Source organism: Arvicanthis niloticus, chromosome 28 (assembly GCF_011762505.2).
Source record: "Arvicanthis niloticus isolate mArvNil1 chromosome 28, mArvNil1.pat.X, whole genome shotgun sequence".
Lineage (NCBI taxonomy): Eukaryota > Metazoa > Chordata > Mammalia > Rodentia > Muridae > Arvicanthis > Arvicanthis niloticus.
Window position 1 is genome coordinate 19,729,844 of NC_133436.1, and position 23,182 is coordinate 19,753,025.

Here is a 23,182-nt window from a genome sequence, read left to right on the forward strand (position 1 = left end):
TGGCTTTTTGTTTGTTTGTTTGTTTGCTTGCTTGCTTTTGGGTTTCTTTGTTTTTAAATTCTGCTTACCAGGCACACTGAACATTTTTTAGTGACTCAACAAATTGCTGGATGGTGTCTTCACTGTCAGCTTGCTTCTTCATCACTGTCACAGGTGTTACTTTCCCCACCCCACCCCCAATCACTGTGATCTTCTTTTTACTAGGACACTAGAAAACACCAGGATTTTGTAGAAAATATGAAAGCATGACTTATTTGGAAGCCTGTGTGTGATGTCTTCATTAGAATTTAGAACTGAGCCTGACGTGACTAGAAAGATACTAAAGAGCTGGAAAACTAGGTTCCCTTAATGGAGTGAGTTGGGTACAGAAAAGTTGGATGGGCACCAGTAAAACAGAGGTAGAATCCACATCTCCAGAGTTACACTAAAGATATAACTCATCCTGTTCTCTTAAAAGCACAAATGACAACGGATGTCATGGGACTTGGAATTCTAATTTTGGATCACATGTCCTTAAAGCCAAACTGTGTTCCACTTTATGACTTGTCATGCATGATTTGTGTGGTGTTTCAAACTTCGTCTTTGGAAGTATGTTCTACACAAATCAAACTGTTGGAATTATTTGTTACACTGGACTATTTCTGCTAGTGTAATGCTTACAAAGGTCAGAGAAGGAATATTCACATTTAATAAATAGAAAATATTTATTATGATACAGCATCATCAAGATTATTTGACAAAAGGCAGTAACAAGCCAAAGGAAAACACTTTTACAAGAAGCAAAACACCTTGTAGAAGCACGCACGTTACAGTAAAGATATTTTGCCCTTTAGGTACAGGGTATGTATGTGTACATCTCCAATTCTGAACAATTATATGAGCTAATATTCTATTTATTCCAGAAAATTCATAATCAGGATAAGAGTAGGTATCCAGTAATATTTTAATTAGTATTGAAGGTGTTCACCAACCAAATTTCTCAGACCAAAACCCTAGAGTGAACTTTCCTGTTATAGCATTTGAATAGGCAAATATTGCCCCACCTATTCTGACAAAACAACAGCAACAAAAAGCCCTGAATGCACAAGTCCCATAATAATGAAAGACATATGCAAATGCTTCAAGTTTAAAAGAACATAGGAAGAAATATGTGTTCTCTCACTGGTTTCCCAATTTGTGGAAACCCATCTATTTAGCTTTGAACCATCTTTGTTGTGTGTTTTAGTTTTTGAGACAGGGCCTCTCTATTTAGGCTTTGAATGTATTGGGTAGAGCAGGGTGGCCTCAAACTCACAGAGATCCACCTGCCCCTGCCTCCCAAGGCTTAAAGACATGGACCTCTATGTCCAGCTCTGCACTATAATTTCTTAAAATCTGTTTCTTCACAGTGAAAACAGAACCTAATATTTAAATTCATGAGGTCTTTGCAATAAAGATGCTTAAAAATAACTTTAAAAGGAAAGGAAAAAGTTCTTGCAAAGGAATTCACTAAACCGGGCAGTAGAATGTGGGAACACACAAAAAACACAACTCTGACATAAGAGTTGATGTTAAATTCTTAACTTATGATGCTTCGGATTTTTAGAGATTCTAAGATGATGCTTTTTGGCTGAGAAATCAGCAGCTTCAACATGAAGGAAGCAAATTAAAATGACTGAGCATAAGGCATAAACAAAGATATTTAAAGGAATAGGATTCATCCCACAAATAACAGAAGAAAGAAAAATAACACGAACAATCTTTTTCTTTTGGGTTAGAAAAGGTAGGGAGAAGATGGAATAACTGGATTACATGTATGTGGATATTACATAGTAGTAAACATGAGGATCATAAGAAAGAGATGCTAACAAAATATATAAATTAAAATGCATGAAAATAAAAAATCAAGCATGATTGACAAGCAGAGAGTTGAGACACTCTGGGTGGACTTGAGTGTTGTTACATACTAGAAGACCATGAAACTCAAGTAGCTGTGGAAAAACTTTTTAAAAATATATCTGAAATATTCTAAATATTGCCTTTTCAACCTTATATTTTAATAACAATGTGCGCAAATTTGTAAAAACAAACTGTTTACCGTCACGCACTGCTTGGTGACCTTTTTATACAATGCCCTTTCAAACTACTTCATTAATAACATTCTCGTATCATAAAATATCTGAAAAATAAATCCCACTTAGAAGAATTCCCATCGAAGCTGCACATGAGAAACATCAGACCACAGACCCAACCTCCAGAGAGACACTGGTGACCGTGGTGTGGAGAACATCACTGGTACATAAAAATATTTATACTATATTCAAAAGACGACTTTTCTAGTGGCAGCTAGATTGACAGTAAATGGCACGAATTTCATAATCACGTGTATACAAGGAACACAGGAAAACACATTCAGTTGCTAGTTCCAGGAACTCCTGTGACAATAGAGAAAAAAGATCTAAACCAGTAATACTTGCTATGAATACACCATTAGGTTCAAAGATAGATTCGTTTCCATAGCACGTGGGAGAAACAGTGGCACCGCGTTGTACTGAAACCGAATCTTACAAGTCCATGGTTGGTATTATTTGCTACAGTAAATGGTAAGTAAAACCTGGCAACGCGGATTGTCCTCTTTTGCTGAAGAGCAGCGGAGAACCTGGTTGGCACAGTGCAAGTGAGTTCACAAACGGCCTCTGACACTACCTGTTATCTTCTTCCTCTCCAAAAGTAACAGTACACAAGTATGAAATCCGTGAAGCTGGTATGCTCACCTTGTTCAAGGCCCTGTGCGTATGTATCCTCTCGCTTCTCTGTTTTATTCTCCATAATGCTTCTGACGAAGCTCATTTTGGTGATGATTTTGCTCATACTTTCATTTTCCTATCACAGGGAATCACAGAAATACAAAAGGTTACTGTGCCTTTATCCCGGGTGACTACAGGCTGGGACTCGATCACAGCAGTTGAAAGGGACCCTTATAAGGTCGGTTCCTGGGTCTTCCTTAGTCCAGGAGTCTGCAGGCTCAGCACAGACAAGGTCTGAGATGGGAGCTGCTGTCCGAACCGACGCCCCCACCCCCACCCCGTGTCCTGCCCTCTCTTCATTTGCTCACTAGCACGATGAACTTATGATTCAGCTGGCACCATCGCAGGACCTGCTCCGTTTCTAGTTTCACCAAGAGAGTGTGGGCAGATATAAGTATGCATGATTGAGCAAAAGAAGAGATTATTTTTGTTGATTTTATTTTTACGTTTTATTATTTTTTTCGATAAAAGTTACATACCATATGGAATTGTGCTTTGTCATAATTCCCTTTCTTTCTAGAGAAGGTTTTTGAATAATTCAAGAGTCACAATCCTGGCCGGAACCACTGTTCAGTTGGAATCTTCCCTCTCCCTCTTGAAGGCAGCTGCAGCGTTGGGGTTTGTTTGTTTGTTTGGTTGGTTGGTTGGTTGGTTTTTTTCTTCCCTGCAGGCTGTGGTCCTCCATCTCCATGCCTCCCCCCTGCTTTCTCCACATTTCTGAAAGGGTTGACTCCTTGGCATCTTTGACTTCTTCATGTACACTCTCTCCACTACAGAGTAGAAGAGCTTTGCTTGTAGTCCCTCAGAATGACAGAGGCGTAGGTCACATTTGGAGGGGTGCAGAGCACGGATTCAGACACAGGGGAACTGGGCACAGAGCTGCCAGAGGCCACCGAGTCTCGGAAAGGAGAAGGAGGCGTCAGGGCAGGCGAATCCTCAGGGGTCAGCTTGCTGGCTGCAGGCAGGTCCTCCTCCTCCTCCAGTTCGTCTTCCTCCGTGTTCCCTTCCCGCTCATACACGAACTCCTGCAGGAGTTTGAACCTCTCGCTGTCATCATCGTCATCCTCCCCAGGGGAGATGGGCTCCTCCCGGAAGGTGCTCAGCTGGAGGGGCAGCATCTGAAGGTGTTGCGGGGGAGGCGGGGGCGGGTACAGCGAGCGCAGCCCATTCCCTGGTGTCCCCGGGCCTGCCAGCACCGCGTGGAAATCTGGAATCCCCGAGCCAAAGTTGGTGACCACACCTTGCATCTGGTCCATCAGGGATTTGGGCTGCTGCGGGGGCTGCTGAGAGGGCTGCTGAGGGGTCAGCTGCTGTTGCTGCTGTGGGATTGGAGGAGGCAAGCCCTTAGGGATGACAGAATCAGCCAGGAACAGGGGGGTCTCTTCTGCAGTCAGGTGGGGTGGCAGAGGTGGCGTGGTGGCCACGGGTGGCCCGCGTCGGTGTACCACCATAGAAGGGCTGCTTGGAGGGCTGAAGTGAGCCGAAGGGGTATTATCCTCTTCCTCCACATTGTAAAGGGTCTTGGTGCTGGCATCTGAAAAGGTCAAGCTCTTACCAGAGCCTTGGTAACTTTTAGTGAGGGGTTTGATTACAGCCGTTTGGTTACAGGCCGTCTCACTGGTCTTCACGTGCACAGAGAGGCGCTGCCACACATGCTGTCCCTTGGGCGCCTGTCTTCCACCTGGTTCAGACCATGACACAGACTTGCCGTTAGAACTATGAATAAAATAGAGATGGGTTTATTTACACATGGATCCTGCACAGAGGACAAAATGCTTCTGAATTTTGTCCACCCCAACTCTGTACAACTAATTCAGTCGTCCCCTCCACCTCCCCAGCTTCTCCATACAGTAAATGAAACACTAGCATCTGCAGCTACCCTAGGCTGCCTCTGAAGAGGGAGCCGAGCCAAGGCATTGAGCTCATGCTGAGGAAGAAGCATTGACCCAAGGAAAGTCACTGGTGAGAAAGTTCAGTCTGTTGTGGATACAGCTATTTTCACTTTGGACAATTTCCCAAAGTACACTGGCTCTCCACCTCCATCCACATTCTAATAACGAAACGGTCCCATTGATGACAGTTAATGGAATGATTAACAAATAATAAAAATTAAAATTATATTTGATCGCAAGACTGAAGAATTATCAAAATAATGGAAGAACAAAATGAAGGCAAGCACACACACATATACACACACAGACAGTAACTTAAGTTTCCAATAGACAGCACAATGCAGAAATTTAGTCTTTGGGACAAGTTAAGACCCATATATAGCTACTTTACCCATATATAAAGCTACTTTTGCTGTGCTGTGGGATTTCTGAACTAAAAGCTCTCAATTCTCCATTCTGATTTGCATTTCCTGTCAGTAGCACGGACATGGACAGGACATTGGCACAAAGGAAGCAAGAACAGACAACTAGAAAAACAAACAAACAAATCCAGTATGTGAATGCCTAAAGGATTTCATAATTTCCCATTTTCTTTCTTTCTTTTTTTTTTTTCATCTTAAAACATTATTTCTGGCACATACAGTGCATGACAGTTCACATCAAGGTTCAGCTTCTCCGCTGCTGATAGAGAGTGTTACCCCAAGAATACTCAAATGAGCAGGCACGTTGGAAAAGAGAGACTAGGAAAGACTAACAAACGCATTACCCACAGCTAGCATTAATCCTTCTGCCAACTTTGATGCAAATGAGACAAAATTAAGATTCTAACAAAGCAGTGGTCACCAAGGCAAAGAACTCTGCCTGGATCTTTTTTCTACTTATCCTTGCTAAAGAAAAGTTCTAGAACACCGCCATCCTTTCAGCCTTCTCGGTGGTCATGGCTTGGTTCCTATGTGCACCTCAAAAGGTCCTGCATTGAAAATATGCTTTTCAGAGCAGCAGCGTTGGAAGGGGGAAGAGTACTCCTGGCCACCCTTAGGTGAGCTGCTCTGATCTACCACATGCTTTGTGCCAAGATGCTGCGTCTTGGCACAGGTCCAGTGCCTATGGGCTGAACCCCTGAAACCATGAGTTAAGATAAATCATCTCTCTGTTCAGCTGAGTTTCTCAGATACTTTGCCACAAGAATACATAGTTAACACATCAGCCTAAATCCTCTTCACACCTCCAAGAAACCAACCAAGGAGAAAATCACCCTGAAAAAGAAAACACAAAATGTTCTATGTCAACCAGAAATTCTACTCATTCTGCACGCTGCAACCGTTCGGATCTTTATTTTTGAGACTCTGCTGATTTTCTGTTTAACTTTTAGCAGATGGCGACACCTTACCATAGCATTCTATTAATAAAAGCAGTGCTAATACTTAAAAAGAAGTCATTTTCTTTCTTTTTGTTTCCTTTTTAGGAGTTTGCTTTTTCTTATACCTGTCAAAGCAACAGAAAAAAAAAAAAGGGAACACAATGAGAACAAAGTTGTGACATTAAAAGAAATTGGAAAACGAACATTCTTAGGTGGAGGTGTGAAATACATTGTCCCACATTACAGTCTTTTGTTTAAAGAGGGAAAAGCAGAAAAGGATCACTACGACCATGGTTTATTGGATAATTTTGAAAAGCAAAAATAAAGACTTTGAACCATACATATGATTCTTGGAATGCTTATGATAAGTATAATGTCCAACATTTCATATTTTGTAACTTTGAAACATGAAATGAGCCTAAGAAGTTGAGATTCATTTTAAAGTCTGATATTGAACATATTAAAAAATCTTCAAAAATAAATATAATATCTAAAGCACTGACCTCGTTATTCATGGAGAAAAAGTCATCCCCAACAACACACTGCCCTGCCTGTCACCCCTAAAACTAGCTTCAAGGTATCCTTGCACTTGAGGAAAACCCTGATGTAGCGGCTCCACCTACTCTGTCTCACAGACCATACAATCAGCTGTTTTATCACTGTCAAAAGATCCACCCGGGGCCTCATTTGGGACCATACCCTAATATTAACAGTATTTTTGATGATCAGGCAGTCAGCTATAATTCCAACTTAGTTCTATTTTATTGAACACAATTTTTATTCTTGTGATGGGTGATTTTTGCCATCACTGTTAAAATTAGCAGTGTCACTTCCCCTCAGAGTCTTGCTCTAAATTATGTAAAGGTCTTCTTTAATTAGGAAACAAATATTATGCCCCAGGACACTTGGTGGATTATAAAAATTAGACTAACCTTTTTTTTCTCCAAAGACAAAACAAATTGCTTAAAAAAAAACAAAGACACTGAGGTAAATACATCATTGCATAGACATTGTAGCACAGAGTATTGACTGCTCCTTCAGGAAAACTTACTTCTCATCCATGGTCCACAGGTAAGCTGAAGGGTCTATGGATCCACATGTTTTCTAAGCACCATTTATAGACTGGGCAAAGAAAATTTTATAGGAGAAAGTGTACCAGTCTTTTTCAATGCTTGCAAATGGTATTATGATAAATTACCATTAAATAAAAATGCAACTGCATCCTGAGATGCTTTCATTGTGTTCTGTAATCAAGTAAACATTAATAAAGGTAATTACAGTCACTGAATCAGGTAATGACCCAATCCTGTTTCCTGGGAAAAGGGAGCATCCTATCTGAAGAGGCTGGAAACTTGATGTTTAGAAGAGAAAAATGCATAAACTTTAGTGTGTTGCAAGAGAATAAAATACATTCAAAGTCCAATAGTGCTGTGAAATAAAAGCACTGTTAAGTCCAGACATTGTGGGGAGAGGGAACCTCCTCCTCCTCCTCCTCCTCCTCCTCCTCCTCCTCCTCCTCCTCCTCCTCCTCCTCCTCCTCCTCCTTCTCCTCCTCTTCTTCCTCCTCCTCCTCTTCTTCCTCTTCCTCTTCCTCCTCCTCCTTCTCCTCTTCCTCCTCCTCCTCCTTCTCCTTCTCCTCCTCCTCCTTCTCCTCCTCCTCTTCTTCCTCCTCCTCTTCCTCCTCCTTCTTCTTCTCCTTTATTTACTATCTTAATCTTAAGAAAGAGCTGGAGGATTATCACAAGTAATAGAATGATTGCTTGCTAAGTGTGCAGGAAGCCCTAGTTTTGATCTCTAGCCCTGCATAAACCAGGCAATACCTGTAATCTTGGCATGAGGAGGTTGAAACAGGAGAACTGGAAGTTCAAGGGTGCTCGTCAGTTACCTGGCAAGCTTTAAGTCATCCTGGGCTACACATGACTCTGCCTTAAAGAGGGATGGGGAGCAAACAAAGTAATCTGACTTAGAAAACTCCATATAATTGTCTCAAAGCACTCTTAACATTTTTGTAACTTTCAAAGACAGACCTCAGGCCCAAAGTAACCTGTTTCTTAGAGATAAAAACACTGTGGGTCAGGGCTGACTTACTTCACATGGTCATAGATAGATAGATAGATAGATAGATAGATAGATAGATAGATAGATAATGAAATGATTGGTGGTTTCAACAACCAACCTTGAGCCTCTCTGGTTATAAGGGCTATAAAATAATGGGTCTCAAGAACACAAAGCCCCCCCCCCCCATCTCATTCTTTGGAGTAAAAATGTCTGAAATACCAGAGGCTTTACAACTTGTCAGGCAACCTTGAAGGAGAGGCTTGGAGATGAGCTGGTGGTGGGCAGAAGCACACTTTGGCCTAAGTGCTTAGCTTTGCACACCTCCTATTCTCTAGTTAAGTCATTACCTTAAGTCAGGACAAGCATATGGACTTGGGTAATCACTGGGTCTTTTTGTCTCCTTCTCAATGTGGCTGCACTGGATAAATCTCCTTCTCTGGGTTTCACTATTTGAATTGGCTCTTTTAATTGGCTCATCCAGGACAAGTATCTGAAGCTGATTTGTTAGAGGCATAGGCTATGACTCTAAGTCTGGCGATAAGACTATAGGAAGAGGAGATGGAGAGGGGGAAACGTGTTTCATTCTCCCATGCATAACAAAACTGATGGGTCTGGGTCTGTGATCTGGGAATCAACAGGTTGAGGTTTTTCCTTTGATTTTCTTCTATTAGCTTAGGGTCACAATACCCCCGCCCCAAACAAAACAAAACAACAGTATTTGCAGTAGTCTAGAGAATAGTTATACCATCTTGCCTACTTGCCGTTATTGCCATTGCCAATATGGAGAATCTCAAAGTAGTAAATACAAATGTAGGTACATTTGTATTTAATGATAATTTATCACAAAAGATATTAAATATGGGAGTGGGCCATATAAACAGGTTATTGTATCGTTGGTGTTCAGAATGAGCCTGTCTGCTTTATTGTGCTTTATTGGGAAGTGCTGGTTACATGAGCAGAGTACATGCTCTCTGAGAAGAGTAGTGGGTACTAGGCTGACATCAAGGCAAGACTCCATCACCAGGCTTAGGAGCCTCCCAGCAGCATCAAGAGAGCCACAGGAAAGACAAAAGCTCCCCATAAAGAGGAAACGCTCCCTCCTTAGAACCTGAGGAGTCAATCATTTTTTTCTATGAAAAAGGGAAATAGATCCATTGAAATGGCCAAGTGGGTGATAGCACTCGCTGCTAAGTTCTAGGACCTGAGAATAAACAGTGCACTCAAATGGTGGAAGGAAAGACTGGTTCCCATTAGTTGTTACCTGACTTGGACACATATGATCTCTCTCCCTACCTGTCTCTCTTCAAGATCACTAAACTAGTAACCAATGTAATGAAATAAAAAGGAGCATCAGGAAACACCAGGGAGTTCTAGTAGGAAGAGAAAGACCCAAACAAGAACAGACTCTATGAGCCACCAACACTAGGGTAGCCTACTATAGCTCCAAAATTGCACTTTGGTATAGTCCCAACTTTGGGAGTCTGGCCCAAGTCTAGTGGAGCTGTCCATCCTCTCAGTTACATTTGAATTGACCAGATGACACCAGAATGCAATCTGGAAGGTGGCTCTTGCAGATTCTTAGGCATTGGGACTCATTGAAACCATTTGAGAAAGGCTTCTGTTTTTTCAGTAAAGCCCAAGTTATTTTCCACACTGGCACTAGTTCCACTACTTGAAACATTCCAGAAAAAATCTGCATATTCAGCATAATCTCTTCACATGGAAGACCAGGAACAGAGTTAAAACATCTTGCCTGTTCATCACTACTTGTAATAGGGAGAATCTGAAATGTTCCTTTGAAGATGGATAAACTCTTATTGTGTGAGAACTCCATAGTTTCTGTAGATATATAATCTTAAATAGCATCGTGAGTTTTCTTCTTCTTCCTCTCTTTGAATTCTATCCTCAATATTAGCTAGACACAGAACCACTGTCTTAATGAAATATACAGTTTATGAAGCGAAAATCTTTGACTCTTATTTAGTAGTCTTTAGATCAACTGATTCCTACATCTCCAAACTTCATGATATAGCATGAAGGACAACACACAAATATGCACACACACACACACACACAAGCATGAGTACACACACACAGCACTTTGGTTTTCAATAACTCCATGATTTCTTTAATGAACCAATAAAAAATATATCCAAAAGTTTAATTTTATCAAAATCAATGAAACATGGATCTATCTCTAGAGCTGTTTCCAGCATGAGTACCTACTGTCTGATAAAGTCACTGAGTCATTTCCAAAGAGAATTCTGATGGTTATTAAACTTTCCCAAGAAAGCTTTAAAAGGTCTTTGGTTTTTAATAATTTACTAGCTGATAAAAGAAATTCTCATGTTGAAGAGAGCTGGCCCACACTGTTCTTGCAGAAAACATGGGCGCCCACTTGGCACATCTCATAACCATCTGTAACTGTAGTGTGACCCAACACCCTCTTCTGGCCTCCATGGGTATCTGTATTCATAGATATGGACAAACACATATACATATGATTACAAATTATTGTAAGATGATAAAATGTGTGTCCCCATATGCTGTAAGAATCATTTAGGAAACAGAGGTAGGAATAGATTGCTTTACTTACGAAGGAAGTTCAAGTCAAATACTATCATTTCTTTTATGTCCCCTTCTGCCAGCCTTGGATTTTAGTGCCAGTCACTTACGGCCCTTCAGCACCCACAGTCTGCCTAGCAAATATGGAGAAATTGTGTTGCTTTGCCTAGATTATTCCTCAGGGGCAAGAGAGACAGAGACAGACCACAGTGATCCAGTTTACTGCTTACAGTAGTCTCTTTGCATGCTCTTTACAAAATTCAGTGGGTACTGAAGGATAAAGAAAGAACATTTTCTTATTTCCATTTTGCCAGGACAACCGTGACTAAAAATATCTGGCCTTAGTCTGAGGGATACAAGTTGAAAGCCATTGATCTCTTTCTGTTCCTTTATAGTCTGAAGACAGGAGGCTTGAAAAGCCTGTTCTTAACGTTCTCAACAACCCACCTGTTAGCTTTGCTGATATGTTTATTTTTTTTCTTCTTTAATCGCCACCAAAGAAGTATATTTGGGTTGTACTTTTGTTCATAGAAACTCACCTTTAAGTCATGAACAGTCAGTTGATTCTCTTTGGCCCTACTGCCAGTGACAGGACAAATACATCCATCCCTATCAATCTCTTTTGACAGGCAGCCAGCAGCTGTCACAAATTAGCATTTCCTTACTGTGTCCTTGGTGAGACTCGCCCACAGTGCAAGAAATATTTAATGCCTTTAGACTTGGAAGAATGTCAGGGAGGGCATCCAGCTATGGCACAATGACTCTGATAGTTGCTTCCCAAATGCCATGCTAAAAACACCGGCATGACTACCCAGTGTGTCCTTCCTACATCTGGATGATTTGGTGGTGGCTGTGTTGTTTGTAAAGAGGATTTTACAGGGTAGCATAGCAAGAGAAGGCTACAGACTTCCTGGTACACTTCGCTGAGGAAAGGGAAGAGACAGCATGGCTCTGTTTACCAGCCTCTGCGGCCAGCTCAGTACCAAACATTGGAACAAACTGGGCTCTTCTATCTGAAGAGCTATTCAAGCCACAGACACCTCATCAGTGGGCTCCCTCTGCTGCAGGAATGTGTACCTTTGACTCTCCCAGGCGTTTGGAGGGCTGTAAAGGAACAGCTGAGAAAAACCACAGACTCCGTGCACAATGAATCGAACATGGTCTAGGTGCTTTGGTTAACTTAAAGAGACACTGTCAAGAGCTAAAGGTCAAAAATCGGACCAAACATGCACGGTTTTTATCCGACTTCAACGTCTGATAAAAATCATATAGAATGCTGGGGAAACTATTTTCGTTTGTTTGATTGTTTATAAAATTTGCTTTAAGTGGGACTCACAAACCTTTCGTTTTGTGTTCCCTAGGGTGTGGGAGACACCCGGCAGTGGCAGTGGCTCATGTTGGCACCCGCCCTCGCACACCCACATTATGGGACTTTTCCATTAATTTCAGCTACAGCTTTTACTTCAATGCAGATGCAATTATTTCAAACATTTGTGCAACAGCGGGGGGAGGGGGAAGGCAAAAGGAAAAGAAAAGAAAAAAAAAGAAAGAAAAGAAAGGCTCTGTTTGCCAAGAAGCTGACAAATTTGTTGAGGGGAAGATTCACTTTTGAGCTCATGAGTGGGAGTCACAGACCAAAGTGAATCCTTAAAGCCGGGGACAGTGCTGCATTGGAACAGAAAACAAGCAGAAAAACTAACAGCTTGACAGTGTCCTTTTAAGAACGATGGACGATTGGATAAGACAGTCGTGCAAACCACGGCACGTCCATGAGTCCCTCATTCTTGATGGCATGCACCACAATTGGTTCCATGTTAGAAAGTGGAGATACCCAGGAGAGAGAAAGCAAGGGGCAAAACACTGTATTTCCATGCAGCTTACACATTCACTGCAGTGTGGGGGTTTTCAAAGCTGCACATGTGCCGACGGACACTGGCTGCCGGGCGAGAATTCTGGCTGCCTCTTCCTGAAGATGGAAAAGAAAAAGCAAGGGGTTAAACAGTATGTGAACACCTATCAGTGACTCCATCACTCAGGAGGTGACTGGTCCAGGGCAGGGCCAAGCCTGGCTCCTGAATCTTTCTGCACACCTCTGCTTCTGTGCCCTGCTTGGAACTTGCAACTGTTTCTTACAGCTGGGGCTTCTTTCTCAAAGCAACATCAACACATTTACTTTTACATCACAGAACCAGCTCTTTTCCATGGATCTCTCCTAGACTGATTCTTTCCCTTCACTGTGGACATACGACTTTGGGACGTGTGGACAGTCATATAGGTTGTTTTTCTACCACTATGCCTCAATGGATGTTCGCAAATTTATAGCCAAACCCATGGGTTTCCTTTCCATTTCACATTGTAGACCATATTAGTCTATCACAAAGGCATGGCTGCCATTTCATTTAAAGTCACTCTTTTTTCTTGTGCTCAAAGGATTTTATATGTATAATAGTGAAATGTCAAAAGACCCACCTGCTGAGGTTGGAGGAATCTGTCACAAGGGGACATGTCATCTCATGCCCTGGCTGATGGATCCTTATACAAAACACAGGGTGATCTGTTCAGTGTGTCATTCTTGGAAAAGAGAACACTTGCTAACACATCAAAGTTAATGGGGCAGTCAGTCGTATGGATGTTGACTAAAGGTAAGTTTAGTTCCCCATAGTGCTGAGAAAGACCAGTAGCTTAGAAAGTGGTGGTAGGAATGCTATCCTGCTGTTATGCCATAAAAGAGGGCCATGACCCTGGGAAAGACCTCCAGGCATAAGATACTAGGGGTGGGAGAAGCACCAGCGCATGTTCTTGGCAGTGTTGAAGAGGATGGCAGTGTTCAAAGGAAGTTTCTCAATTTAGGAAACCCAGTGAAGATTTACTCTCTTTTAGCTTTCCCCAGTGAACTCACACGTTTTCTATTAAGTCTGTGTTTAGTCACCTACTCCAGTCTTTGGTGATAGCTCTGTAGGCATAGCCAGAGAGAACCATGGCAGTTTTCTATCCAATCAAAACAGAAGGCTAGAACCTCAGAAGAAGGAAGAGAAAGAGGAGGGTGAGTTGAAAGTGGAAGGAAGCAAGCCATCATGGCTTGTCCCATATTCCAAGCCCTCAAGCTGATGACTAACAGGTTCTCAGAAAAGGATCTGCAAGTTTGAAACTTCCTTGTGGAATTAATTCTGTATAGTAATTTTTCACCCTTTGGAAGCAAAGAACCTGAATTGGGTTTATATGACAAGGAAAGATTTTCTATGCATAGTTGAATATGATAGGGAAATAGCAAAACCCGTCCATGAATAGATGACCATCAAACTACAAGCGCCCACAAAATATTCAAAAGCATGTGATGAACTCCACAATTTGAAACTCTAGTCCAAAAATGAAAACAAGAAAATAGACACAAGTTGGTATAATTTCATGCCTACAAAGATAATCTATTTATTTTTAAAAATTAGACAAAGAGATACTGTTTGCTGTTGAAACTTGCCAACTAGACTAACAATGACATAAAACATGCCAACCTGACATCACAAATATCATTTAAAAAATGATCAGCAGGGAGGAGGCAATAAAGGGAAACCCATGCTTGAATTTATAAATTAAAGTAGAAAAGAACACTTAACTTGTAAAACATTGCTAAAACATTCTTTCTCTAGAAAGAAGCTGGAGAATATGTCCGAAGCACTGGGCTTTGTTTTTCTAAAATCTTCCTGCATTCATTCGACTTTAAAATTAACTCTACTTTGGAGAAATGTCTGCACATTGTCTGGTCAAATGATGTCTGGCACCAGGGTTCCCCGGCAGGTCTAGCTTCAGAAGCCAGAGACTAGCAGGATCCCTCTAGGAGCCCTATACTTGCTGATCAACTTTTTAAAATGCTCTTAAGTTTATCTTTAAGTTTGTGTTCTGTAAGTGATAGTGGAATGAGAAAATGGAACATGTCTTGAAGTATCAACTCACAGATGGTCACATATCAACAGTTTCTCTATTTTACTTGCATGGGGCTTTAGGGTGTATCACAATCATTATAGCCTCCCATCCCTGCAGATGGCAAGGTATCAGGAGGGATCTTGGGTACAAGTCCCTGAAGGACCAAGGTGTGTTACCATCTCTCTCTCTCTCTCTCTCTCTCTCTCTCTCTCTCTCTCTCTCTCTCTCTCTCTCTCTGTCCCTCCCTCCCTCCCTCTCCCTCCCTCCCTCTCCTTCTCCCTCCCTCCCTCTCCCTCCCTCCCTCTCCTTCTCCCTCCCTCCCTCTCCCTCCCTCCCTCTCCCTCCCTCCCTCTCCCTCCCTCCCTCTCCCTCCCTCCCTCTCCCTCCCTCCCTCTCCCTTCCTCCCTGTCCTTCCCTCTCTCTTCCTTCCTCCCTATCCCTCTCCCTTTCCTTCTCCATCTCTCTCTCTGTCTCTCTGTCTCTCTTCCCCCCCCTCCCAAACATTTAATACAATTACCAGTTGGCAGGCTCTTGGGGAGGGATGGACCTTTTGCCTATCCTTGATCCAGATGCTTCAGATGTCTTTAAACTGGTAGAATGCTCTGGATCTCACATTTATAACATGGCTCAGGTAGAGAGCACATGGAAGCTGGAGACAATTTACTTTGAATTCCCCCATGGTACCTGTGCAGGGATTAATTGGAAGTAGAACTTTGCATCTTGGATTGTGCACATGGGTTAAGTCTCAGAATGAGTAGCTAGGGTAACAACTGGAATGAGAGGTTTTCCCCTGAGAATATCTTTCTGTACAACTGAATATGACAGCAAATGACAACTCTAAAACTGAGAGAGAATTTGCAGTTGAGAGCTAATAGGTTTGCACTGTACCTTTAATACATTTCCAGCTTTTGAACCAGGGACTTTGTGTTTTAGTTTTACACTAGACCTTGCAAGTTGATGTAGGAAATCCTGTCTGTTAGGAATGGGTAGCATACAAGCAGGATGGGGACTGTCATGGTAGCCTAGAGATAGGCTGATCTCCTGCACAGGTTCATTGGTTTGCATGCTAGAATACCATCTGCATTTCTATATGCCCCAGGGGAGCTGTGATAGAAAACCCTGTGGTCTCTGTTTCTGACTCTTTTTTGGCACTACTTTTGCATTTAGTGAAGTTTGTAGTTGCTTTTGGTTTTAGCCTGATTGACAGCTTTATGTAGTAACTGTAAAATTCCAAAGCCACACTAACTGACTGTTGATCAAAGCAGTTGAGGAGAGTAAAATCTCCTTCATGATCTTGATGGATTTGGTCTCTGACTTTTCCTTTGCATTTAAATAAAATAAAGAGTACCCCTGCACACTGGCTTTGATTGTATGAAAGGAATGTTTACTAAAGAGTATTGGCCAAGGCTTAGAAACTCTGACGCCTAACTGGCCATTTTACCAGCTACATAAATACTGAGAGAAGGAGCTTGGTTTTAAGGTATTTTTAGCACTGTAAAACCACATATTCAAACAACTACAGATTCAGCAAGTCAGAGTACAAGCTTGGAGGGAGAAGGCAGCATATGGGGGCTTGTCAAATATAAGTCCCAAAACTGTGCTGGAATCTTTTGGCACAAATTGTGGATTTGAAGAAATCCCAGAATTTTAGTTAGAAAGATCTTTCCAGTAATTTCTTTTGAAAGTGCAAGGGATCCCCCACCCCCATCCCTCTATCTTCATCCCTCCCTTTCTTCTGTTCTTTTTATATAAAGTTGTTCCTTGTTATGGGCCAATGAACTGCCCAAACTTTCTCCACTTGATTCTATTATCCAAATAATATTTCTTTGTATAGTGGCCTACATCTCTTTGGGTATACTTAGCTCCAAATGGTTTAGTTTTATTGTGTTATTTTATGTACATTGAGCAGCCCCTACATCAGTTTCTGATAGGATTTATCCTTTATGTGAACTTGAGAAATGTCAGCAGTTGTTTTCCTAAGGCATGACATTGACCACTGGACAAGGCACCCAGAGCACTTTGTGACTTCAATTAAGTCATTGTCTCTTTCGGATTCACTTTTATTCATAAAATATTGTTGGACTTGTATGTATAAAAGTGGATCCAGAAAGCAAAGAGTGGTTTCAGCTTCAGCCATTGCTGTGAAAGATGGAGAAAGTCACTGATAGGAGAGGCAAGGGCTCAGCCTCACTGTGTATTTAAATTACCCTAATTCATAATGTCTTCAAATTCACCTGCACTTCCATGTGATGTTAGCCATCTTTCTTACTCAAGAGTTTCAATAAATATAGCAGCATCTCAACTGCATTTAATTTGGGGCAACATCACTGGCATCAATTGGGCAGGCCAGGCAGAGGTAAATGCTAGATAGAGTTGGGTGAGTTGCCTGTGTTTGAAGCTGCATGTCTGTGGTAGAGTTGGAGGTGAATCTGCTTTTAGTAGAAACAAAATGTTCCAGACAGTTCCAGATGGTCAGTCTTAAGGATATATATGGCTCACCATGGAAATAACGTGGCAACTGTCCAAACTAATCACAAAGAATGATAGCAACCACTCGAGACCATATTAGCAATTTGTGGTCTACCTTTTTGGTTGTCATGGCTATAGACATGTAAGATCACTTGTATCTCTGATTGGTTTTTCAGAAGGCAGATGTATTTTTCCAATTATCTAAATTTTTATTTATTTCTCAGTGTTTACTACTCAGAGTAGAGAATGGAACTCTGCATGTATACATAGGCTGTCTGTGAACTTTAATTTCTCCCACTTTCTCGTGTAACACACATATTTAATACAGTATATTAGTTTCCTTAATAAACACAAATGCAGTCTTCCTATCATAGCCATAAAATACTGCTCTATTTTTAAAAAAAACTTAGTTCCTAAGATTTGAAAGCTAATGAGAGACTATAACAGATGATTTAATAAAGCTTTATTTATTTACTACCACAGATTCATCACATATTAAAATCCATTTGCTTTGGAAAACACTAAGGATGTTTTAAAATGTTCTATACAGTAGTCTACATACTAATCACATTTTAAAGAGAGAAAATTTGTTCCGTCCCTTGGAACATTTTAATCTGTTTATAATATTTGTATAACTGCATCAGCAAATAATATGTGGACCCTTTTATATTGTTAAATTTTGTGTGTGTGGCCTTATGCTACATTTTCATTCAACAATGGTCCTTTTCACAGGGTATCACGTGCGCAGACAACTAGTTAGTACTTTAAACTGAATAAATATGTTTTATAAAGCTATCCATTCTTCAGGGAATGTCAGTTCCCGTTGTTTCCCATATTTTTGCTCTTTGGACCAAATCCTCTTCAGCACCTCTCCTTGTACAGGAAAGCTGTGCTTTTCCAGCAGGTATCCAGAGGTTGAACTGGTGAGTTTTTTATGGTACTGACACTCTCTGAGAAGTGCTTGAGTGGTTAACACTGCTTTGTGAAGTTCCACGTTGCTATTTCTAATTCTACTTACATTTTCAACATTTTACAAAACTACCTTTTGACTGTGAAAAATGTCTGATTAAACACTGGAGCCTGCTTAACGCAAACACAATCCACCTTTAGCCGGTGTCACCTACTTGTTGTCACAGTCATTCTTGATCAAAGGACGGAATTAGTGCTTTGACTAAATGACTATGTCACATTCTGCATTTGGAACTGGGTAGCGGGAGAAACTTGGAAGTGTTGAGCTATATGAGCTAGAGAAACCCAGAAAATGTAAGCTAAGTTTTCTGGGTAGAGTTGACAGAATTTCAAACTAGAGGCCAAGGTGGACATGCAGATGGTAAAGTCAACCTATACTAATGAGGACTCAAATGAGAACTAGGACTCAATGTGGAGAATTGTACCAGAAACTATTCATACTGCATTTTGTTGTAATTTGACCTATAATCTGAAAATCTAAATGAAATTGGACTGTGAGGTAAAAGGTCAACAAGTTTTGCAGAGGAATTTTCAAGACAGCATCACTTGTAGGCTGTGTCCCACTTATCACGAGCTGTTTTTAACCAAGTTTATAGTGATGATTTGGAGTGAATTGAAGAGTAAAAAGAAAAAATATAAAATTGACTGTTATCAAGAAAAGGCATTTGAAAGTTTCATTCAAAGAGAATGCACTCTTGAGGATATTAGTGACATTAAACAGAAACTGTTTTCTCTGCACTAGAGCTATAGAAAAGGTCACTGGGGGCATTTCATGAGTTAGTGGGAACCTGCCTATCCAAGACTTCTGTATATAAAACTCCAACCTCATTTGGCTTTCCATTGAAAAGAGACTTTTGCTTGGTGCTCCACTCAAAATGGGTACCTAGAAGAAAAACTTCCCAGGTCCAACCACTCAGACACTAAGGAGAAACTGAAACTCCAGTCCAAGCTCAGTTACTGTTTAGCTGGCAGCGAAACCAGCTTGGCTGTATCCACGTGGAACTGGTTGTGCAGGCATGAAGAATATTAAGAGTTGTGAAGTTAGAGAGGAGTGTAACGAAGCCTCCAGAAAACTCTGCAAGGAGAGGCAGCATCGACCAGGGCCCAATGTTTTCCAGGATCCCTGTAAAAAGGATCCATATGTAGTCATGAAGGTAAACCCTAAGTTAAAATTTAGGTAAAGTTAAAATATGGGACATTGTAGAAATGTGTGCGGAGAACAGCTGCAGGTACTAAATGGAGTCACCCCAAATAGAGAAGCCATTCGGGACATTAATGATATAAAGATAGGACTGTACAAGCCTGTTGACAAGTTATCATGACATGTTCTTCAAATGCTGGACATGAAGGAATAGGATTTAATGGTTTCCCTGCTGAATTTAGTCTTGTTCTGGTCTCAACCATCTGTGCTTCATTTCTCCTTCTTGAACGGGATTGTTTACTCTGTGCCATTCATTGTATTTTGGAAGCAGGTAACTTCCTCGTTGATTTTTCCAGGGACTCACAACTAAGAGATTGTTTTGGAGTCTCAGTAGAAATTCTGGACTTAGACTTTTGAACAATGTTAAGAGTTTGGGGACTGTTAGAGATTGAAAATCAAACATGCAAAGATAACTGTAAAGAGACCTAACATTTGGGATATAATCCTAAAAATGATGCCTATAGCAATAACATAACTAGTATACTTTTATTTCCATAAGTTGTATTTCAGTGCTATTGTCTATATTTAAACAGAAAGATGCTAATCACAAAAATTAAGTTTTGTGTCATCTGCAGAACCATTATGCAAGTATCATATTGTTAAGAGTATAGTCGCCATAACCCTTACTCACCCCAAAATCATAGCGTATTGAAAAAGATTAAAGGAAGAGATTTAGGCAGTATAAAAAAACCTTTCAGCTTTAGCTAAAATATAATATCTTGGAGAAAACCAACTCTTATGCTGAAAATGAGTAGAAAAAAAAACAAATAAAATATTTTTCAAAAACCACTTGCAGACATTGAGACGATACCATGACAACAAGAATCCAGGGGATCAATAAGTCAGGGGAAGAGAATTTCAGTGGGAAAGCAGATAATCTTCAAGCTATTTTTTTCCCTCAGGATATTTCATGATTCTTGGTATAGAACAACAAATAAGGAATCCAGGTAGAAAAAACAAAACAAGAAGCCTTTTAATCAGGCTCTAGACTTATCCATTTGAATTTAAGTTTCCCAGAGAAGCCAGGACTTGAGGATTCAAGATCCTGGAAGGAGTGCAGAAAAGAAAGGTGGAGCTGAACAAGTTTTATAAAATTACAGTATACATTCAATTCACTTCAGTCCACCACCAGATGATACACAAAGGAAAAATGTGAACCCCTGAGTGGGTGTAGGCCATCCCTGACTTATGATGGTTTTCCTTGTGCTTTTTTGGCTCATGACCATGTGAACATGTTATACATTCACTAGAAGCTTCACTTTGAAATTTCAGTTTGGATTAGCCTTCGTGAACGAGGCTGATGCCTCTATAAGCGGATTGCAGGGAATTATCTAGTCATGAAGATATATAGAAAGTCCTCACCTAGGAAGAGGGTCTTTAGTAAAACCCACCCAGCAAGACCCTCATTTCAAATGTGAAGTCTTCAGAACCACCGAGAAATCAGTGTGATTCATGGTAGAAACTGGATAAGGAGACATTCCTTAAACCACACATAGAAATTAGTCAAGATATATTACAGCACTAAATGTAGGAGTGAAATTCACAAAGCTCATAAATAAAACAGACAATGCCCTGAAGATCTGGTGACTGGCAAATAAATTTTATGGTAGACATAAAAATAATTAAGCATAAAAAAGTGATTATTCTAGCTCCATCAAAATTAATAACTCTCATCAAAAGATATGAACCAATAAAATAAGCATCAAGCCAAACATGTAAGAAAATGTGTAATATATATTACCACTGGCTTGTTTTAGAATCTGGATTTTTTTCAATTCTTTTTTGTTAATTTATGGCCTTTGAAGTAAAATACTAACATATATATTAACATGCATAGATTTTAATGATGGTTGATGTGTTTTACATGAATATGTAGCATACATATATTCAACATAAAAACTAATTACAGAAATGATTATTTGGAGACAGAAGAGATAGTTCAAGAGAAACTACAAAGATTTCCACACATGTGCTATAGACACACACACACACACACACACACACACACACACACACACACGTGAATGCATACACAAAACAAAAAGAAGATTGCATAATGATTTTTGTCAAACATAATTGCAGAACTGAAACTCAATAAGTGTTAAAAGAATTCTAGTTCAAAATGAAAGCACAGTTAGACAATGTAGAGGTACTAAACCTATTTTAAAAGGAAAAGATATCTCTCCTTTTATGTGTGTGAGCAACATTTTTAAAAATTCTTCTCATTATTAAGCTATAGGAAATTAGAATAAGTATTCTTATTCTTACAAGAACACTTGTATGGGTGTCACGAGAAGAAGTGAATATACAACTTTGAAATATACTGGTTGCTTGGATCCTTCTTGTGGGAGGAAGGGAATATATTTGTAGTACATAATGATACATTCAAGTTAAATGTCTCATGGTGTTCTGTACCACCTGCACTTCTTGTTGTTATTAACCCTTCCGTGCATGGTCTTTGGTTAGATGTCAATTCCCACAAAGGGCAGGGCCAAAGCTGTTTTCCCCAGCACTGTATTTGTCCCAGTGCCTCGCACACAGCATGTGCTTGAAATGAGTGAAATGCCACTGTTTCTCTTGCAGATTTGAATGGCCTATGAGAAAAACTGCCTCCTAGGAGAATTCTCATCCCTGTAGGAAATTGTCCCCAGCCCTGTTGCTATGGTTCAGATGTGCTTGAATCTCTCAGAGTTCCTGTGCTTGGGGGCTTTCTCATGTGTGACCTCATTAAGAGGATGTGGAACCTTTAAGAGATGGAGACTCACAGGGAATGATTAGGTTACAGCAGATGTAACCTTAGTTAGGGAATGACGCTGGTCTTTGGAATGAGTTGGCTTTTGAGAGTGAATTGATATAGAGTAACCTACCTTATGCATTTTGTCATTCTGTGCTCAACAGGATTAACTCCCTTTCTTCTGTTACACTGTGTTGAAGTCAAACAGGCCTTCTTCCAAAGCTACATAGATTGATCCTCTCAATCTTGGATTGTGGGCTTTCAAAACTATGAGCTAAATAAATGTCCTAAATTATAAGAAACCAGCTTCAAGTATTTTGTTATAGCAACAGAAAACGAATTAGTGTAACTATTGATTTTTTTTTTTTTTTTTTTTTTTTTTTTTTTTTTTTTTTTTTTTTTTTTTTACTTTTCGTGTGTGATGACACACGTATTTGTGTGTGTGCACACGAGTCTGTAGACAGGTGCACATGCATGTGTGAGGGCAAGAGGTCAAGTTTCTGTATTTCCTCATAAAATATCTACCTTTTGGTGAAACAAGGATCGCTCAGAGGCCTGGAACTTACCATGTAAATTAGGTTGGCTGGCAGGGAACTCTTTGTTTTAAAGTTGCTCTTGCTAACAGAAAGTTAAGCAGAGCATGCATCTTTAAGACTGAAAACTGGGGAAAGGTGTTTCTCTCTGTTACTGATTTCCTCTAAATGATAATTTCTCAGTATCTTCAGCTGCATCACTCTCAAGACTTGATCTGGTTTGGCTGGCAGCTGACTCTTCATATATCTCAAAGAAAATCTGCACAGAAAGTGCTATTCAATAACCTTTAGTCATCGCAAGTTTCCTTTAAACCTTTGAAATGAAACAAAATTGTAAATGTGTTTTGGCAAACCTGAATGAGTATTGTTTATATATTTTATTTGAATTTTTATATTTATTTTTGAGATAGGGTCTTACATAGCCCAGGCTGACCTTGAGGCTTGCTATATGGTAGAGAATGACCTTGAACTCCTGATTCTGCTTCTACCTCCCAGGCGCTGGGATTATAAGCATGCACCGCAGCGCACAGTTTATACAGCGTTAGATACATCCCAGGGCTTCATGCATGGTGGTCAGACAGACACTTCACGAGCTTAGCTCTATCCCCAACCCCTTCCTTTTCTATTTTATTACTTGATGTTAACAATGACCTTTTTATTTTTAGTCTGTGTCTTAGGTGTATTTTACTTCAATGGA

The 23,182-nt window shown here is 40.4% G+C and overlaps 1 protein-coding gene across 4 annotated transcripts in view; it reads right to left on the reverse strand.

Annotated features, from left to right (window-relative positions):
• Positions 1 to 701: 701 nt before the first annotated feature.
• Grm1 (glutamate metabotropic receptor 1) overlaps positions 702 to 23,182 on the reverse strand; it is a 376,706-nt gene continuing 354,225 nt past the window's right edge. For 2 of the 4 annotated variants that reach the window (XM_076926847.1, XM_076926848.1), the window contains one exon: positions 702 to 4,502. In XM_076926847.1, the coding sequence (XP_076782962.1) occupies positions 3,557 to 4,502 (946 nt within the window). In that variant the 3' untranslated portion in view covers positions 702 to 3,556. Of the gene's footprint in view, positions 4,503 to 12,542; positions 12,628 to 23,182 lie in introns of all 4 variants that reach the window. The other 2 variants (XM_076926849.1, XM_076926850.1) reach the window with 2 other exon arrangements.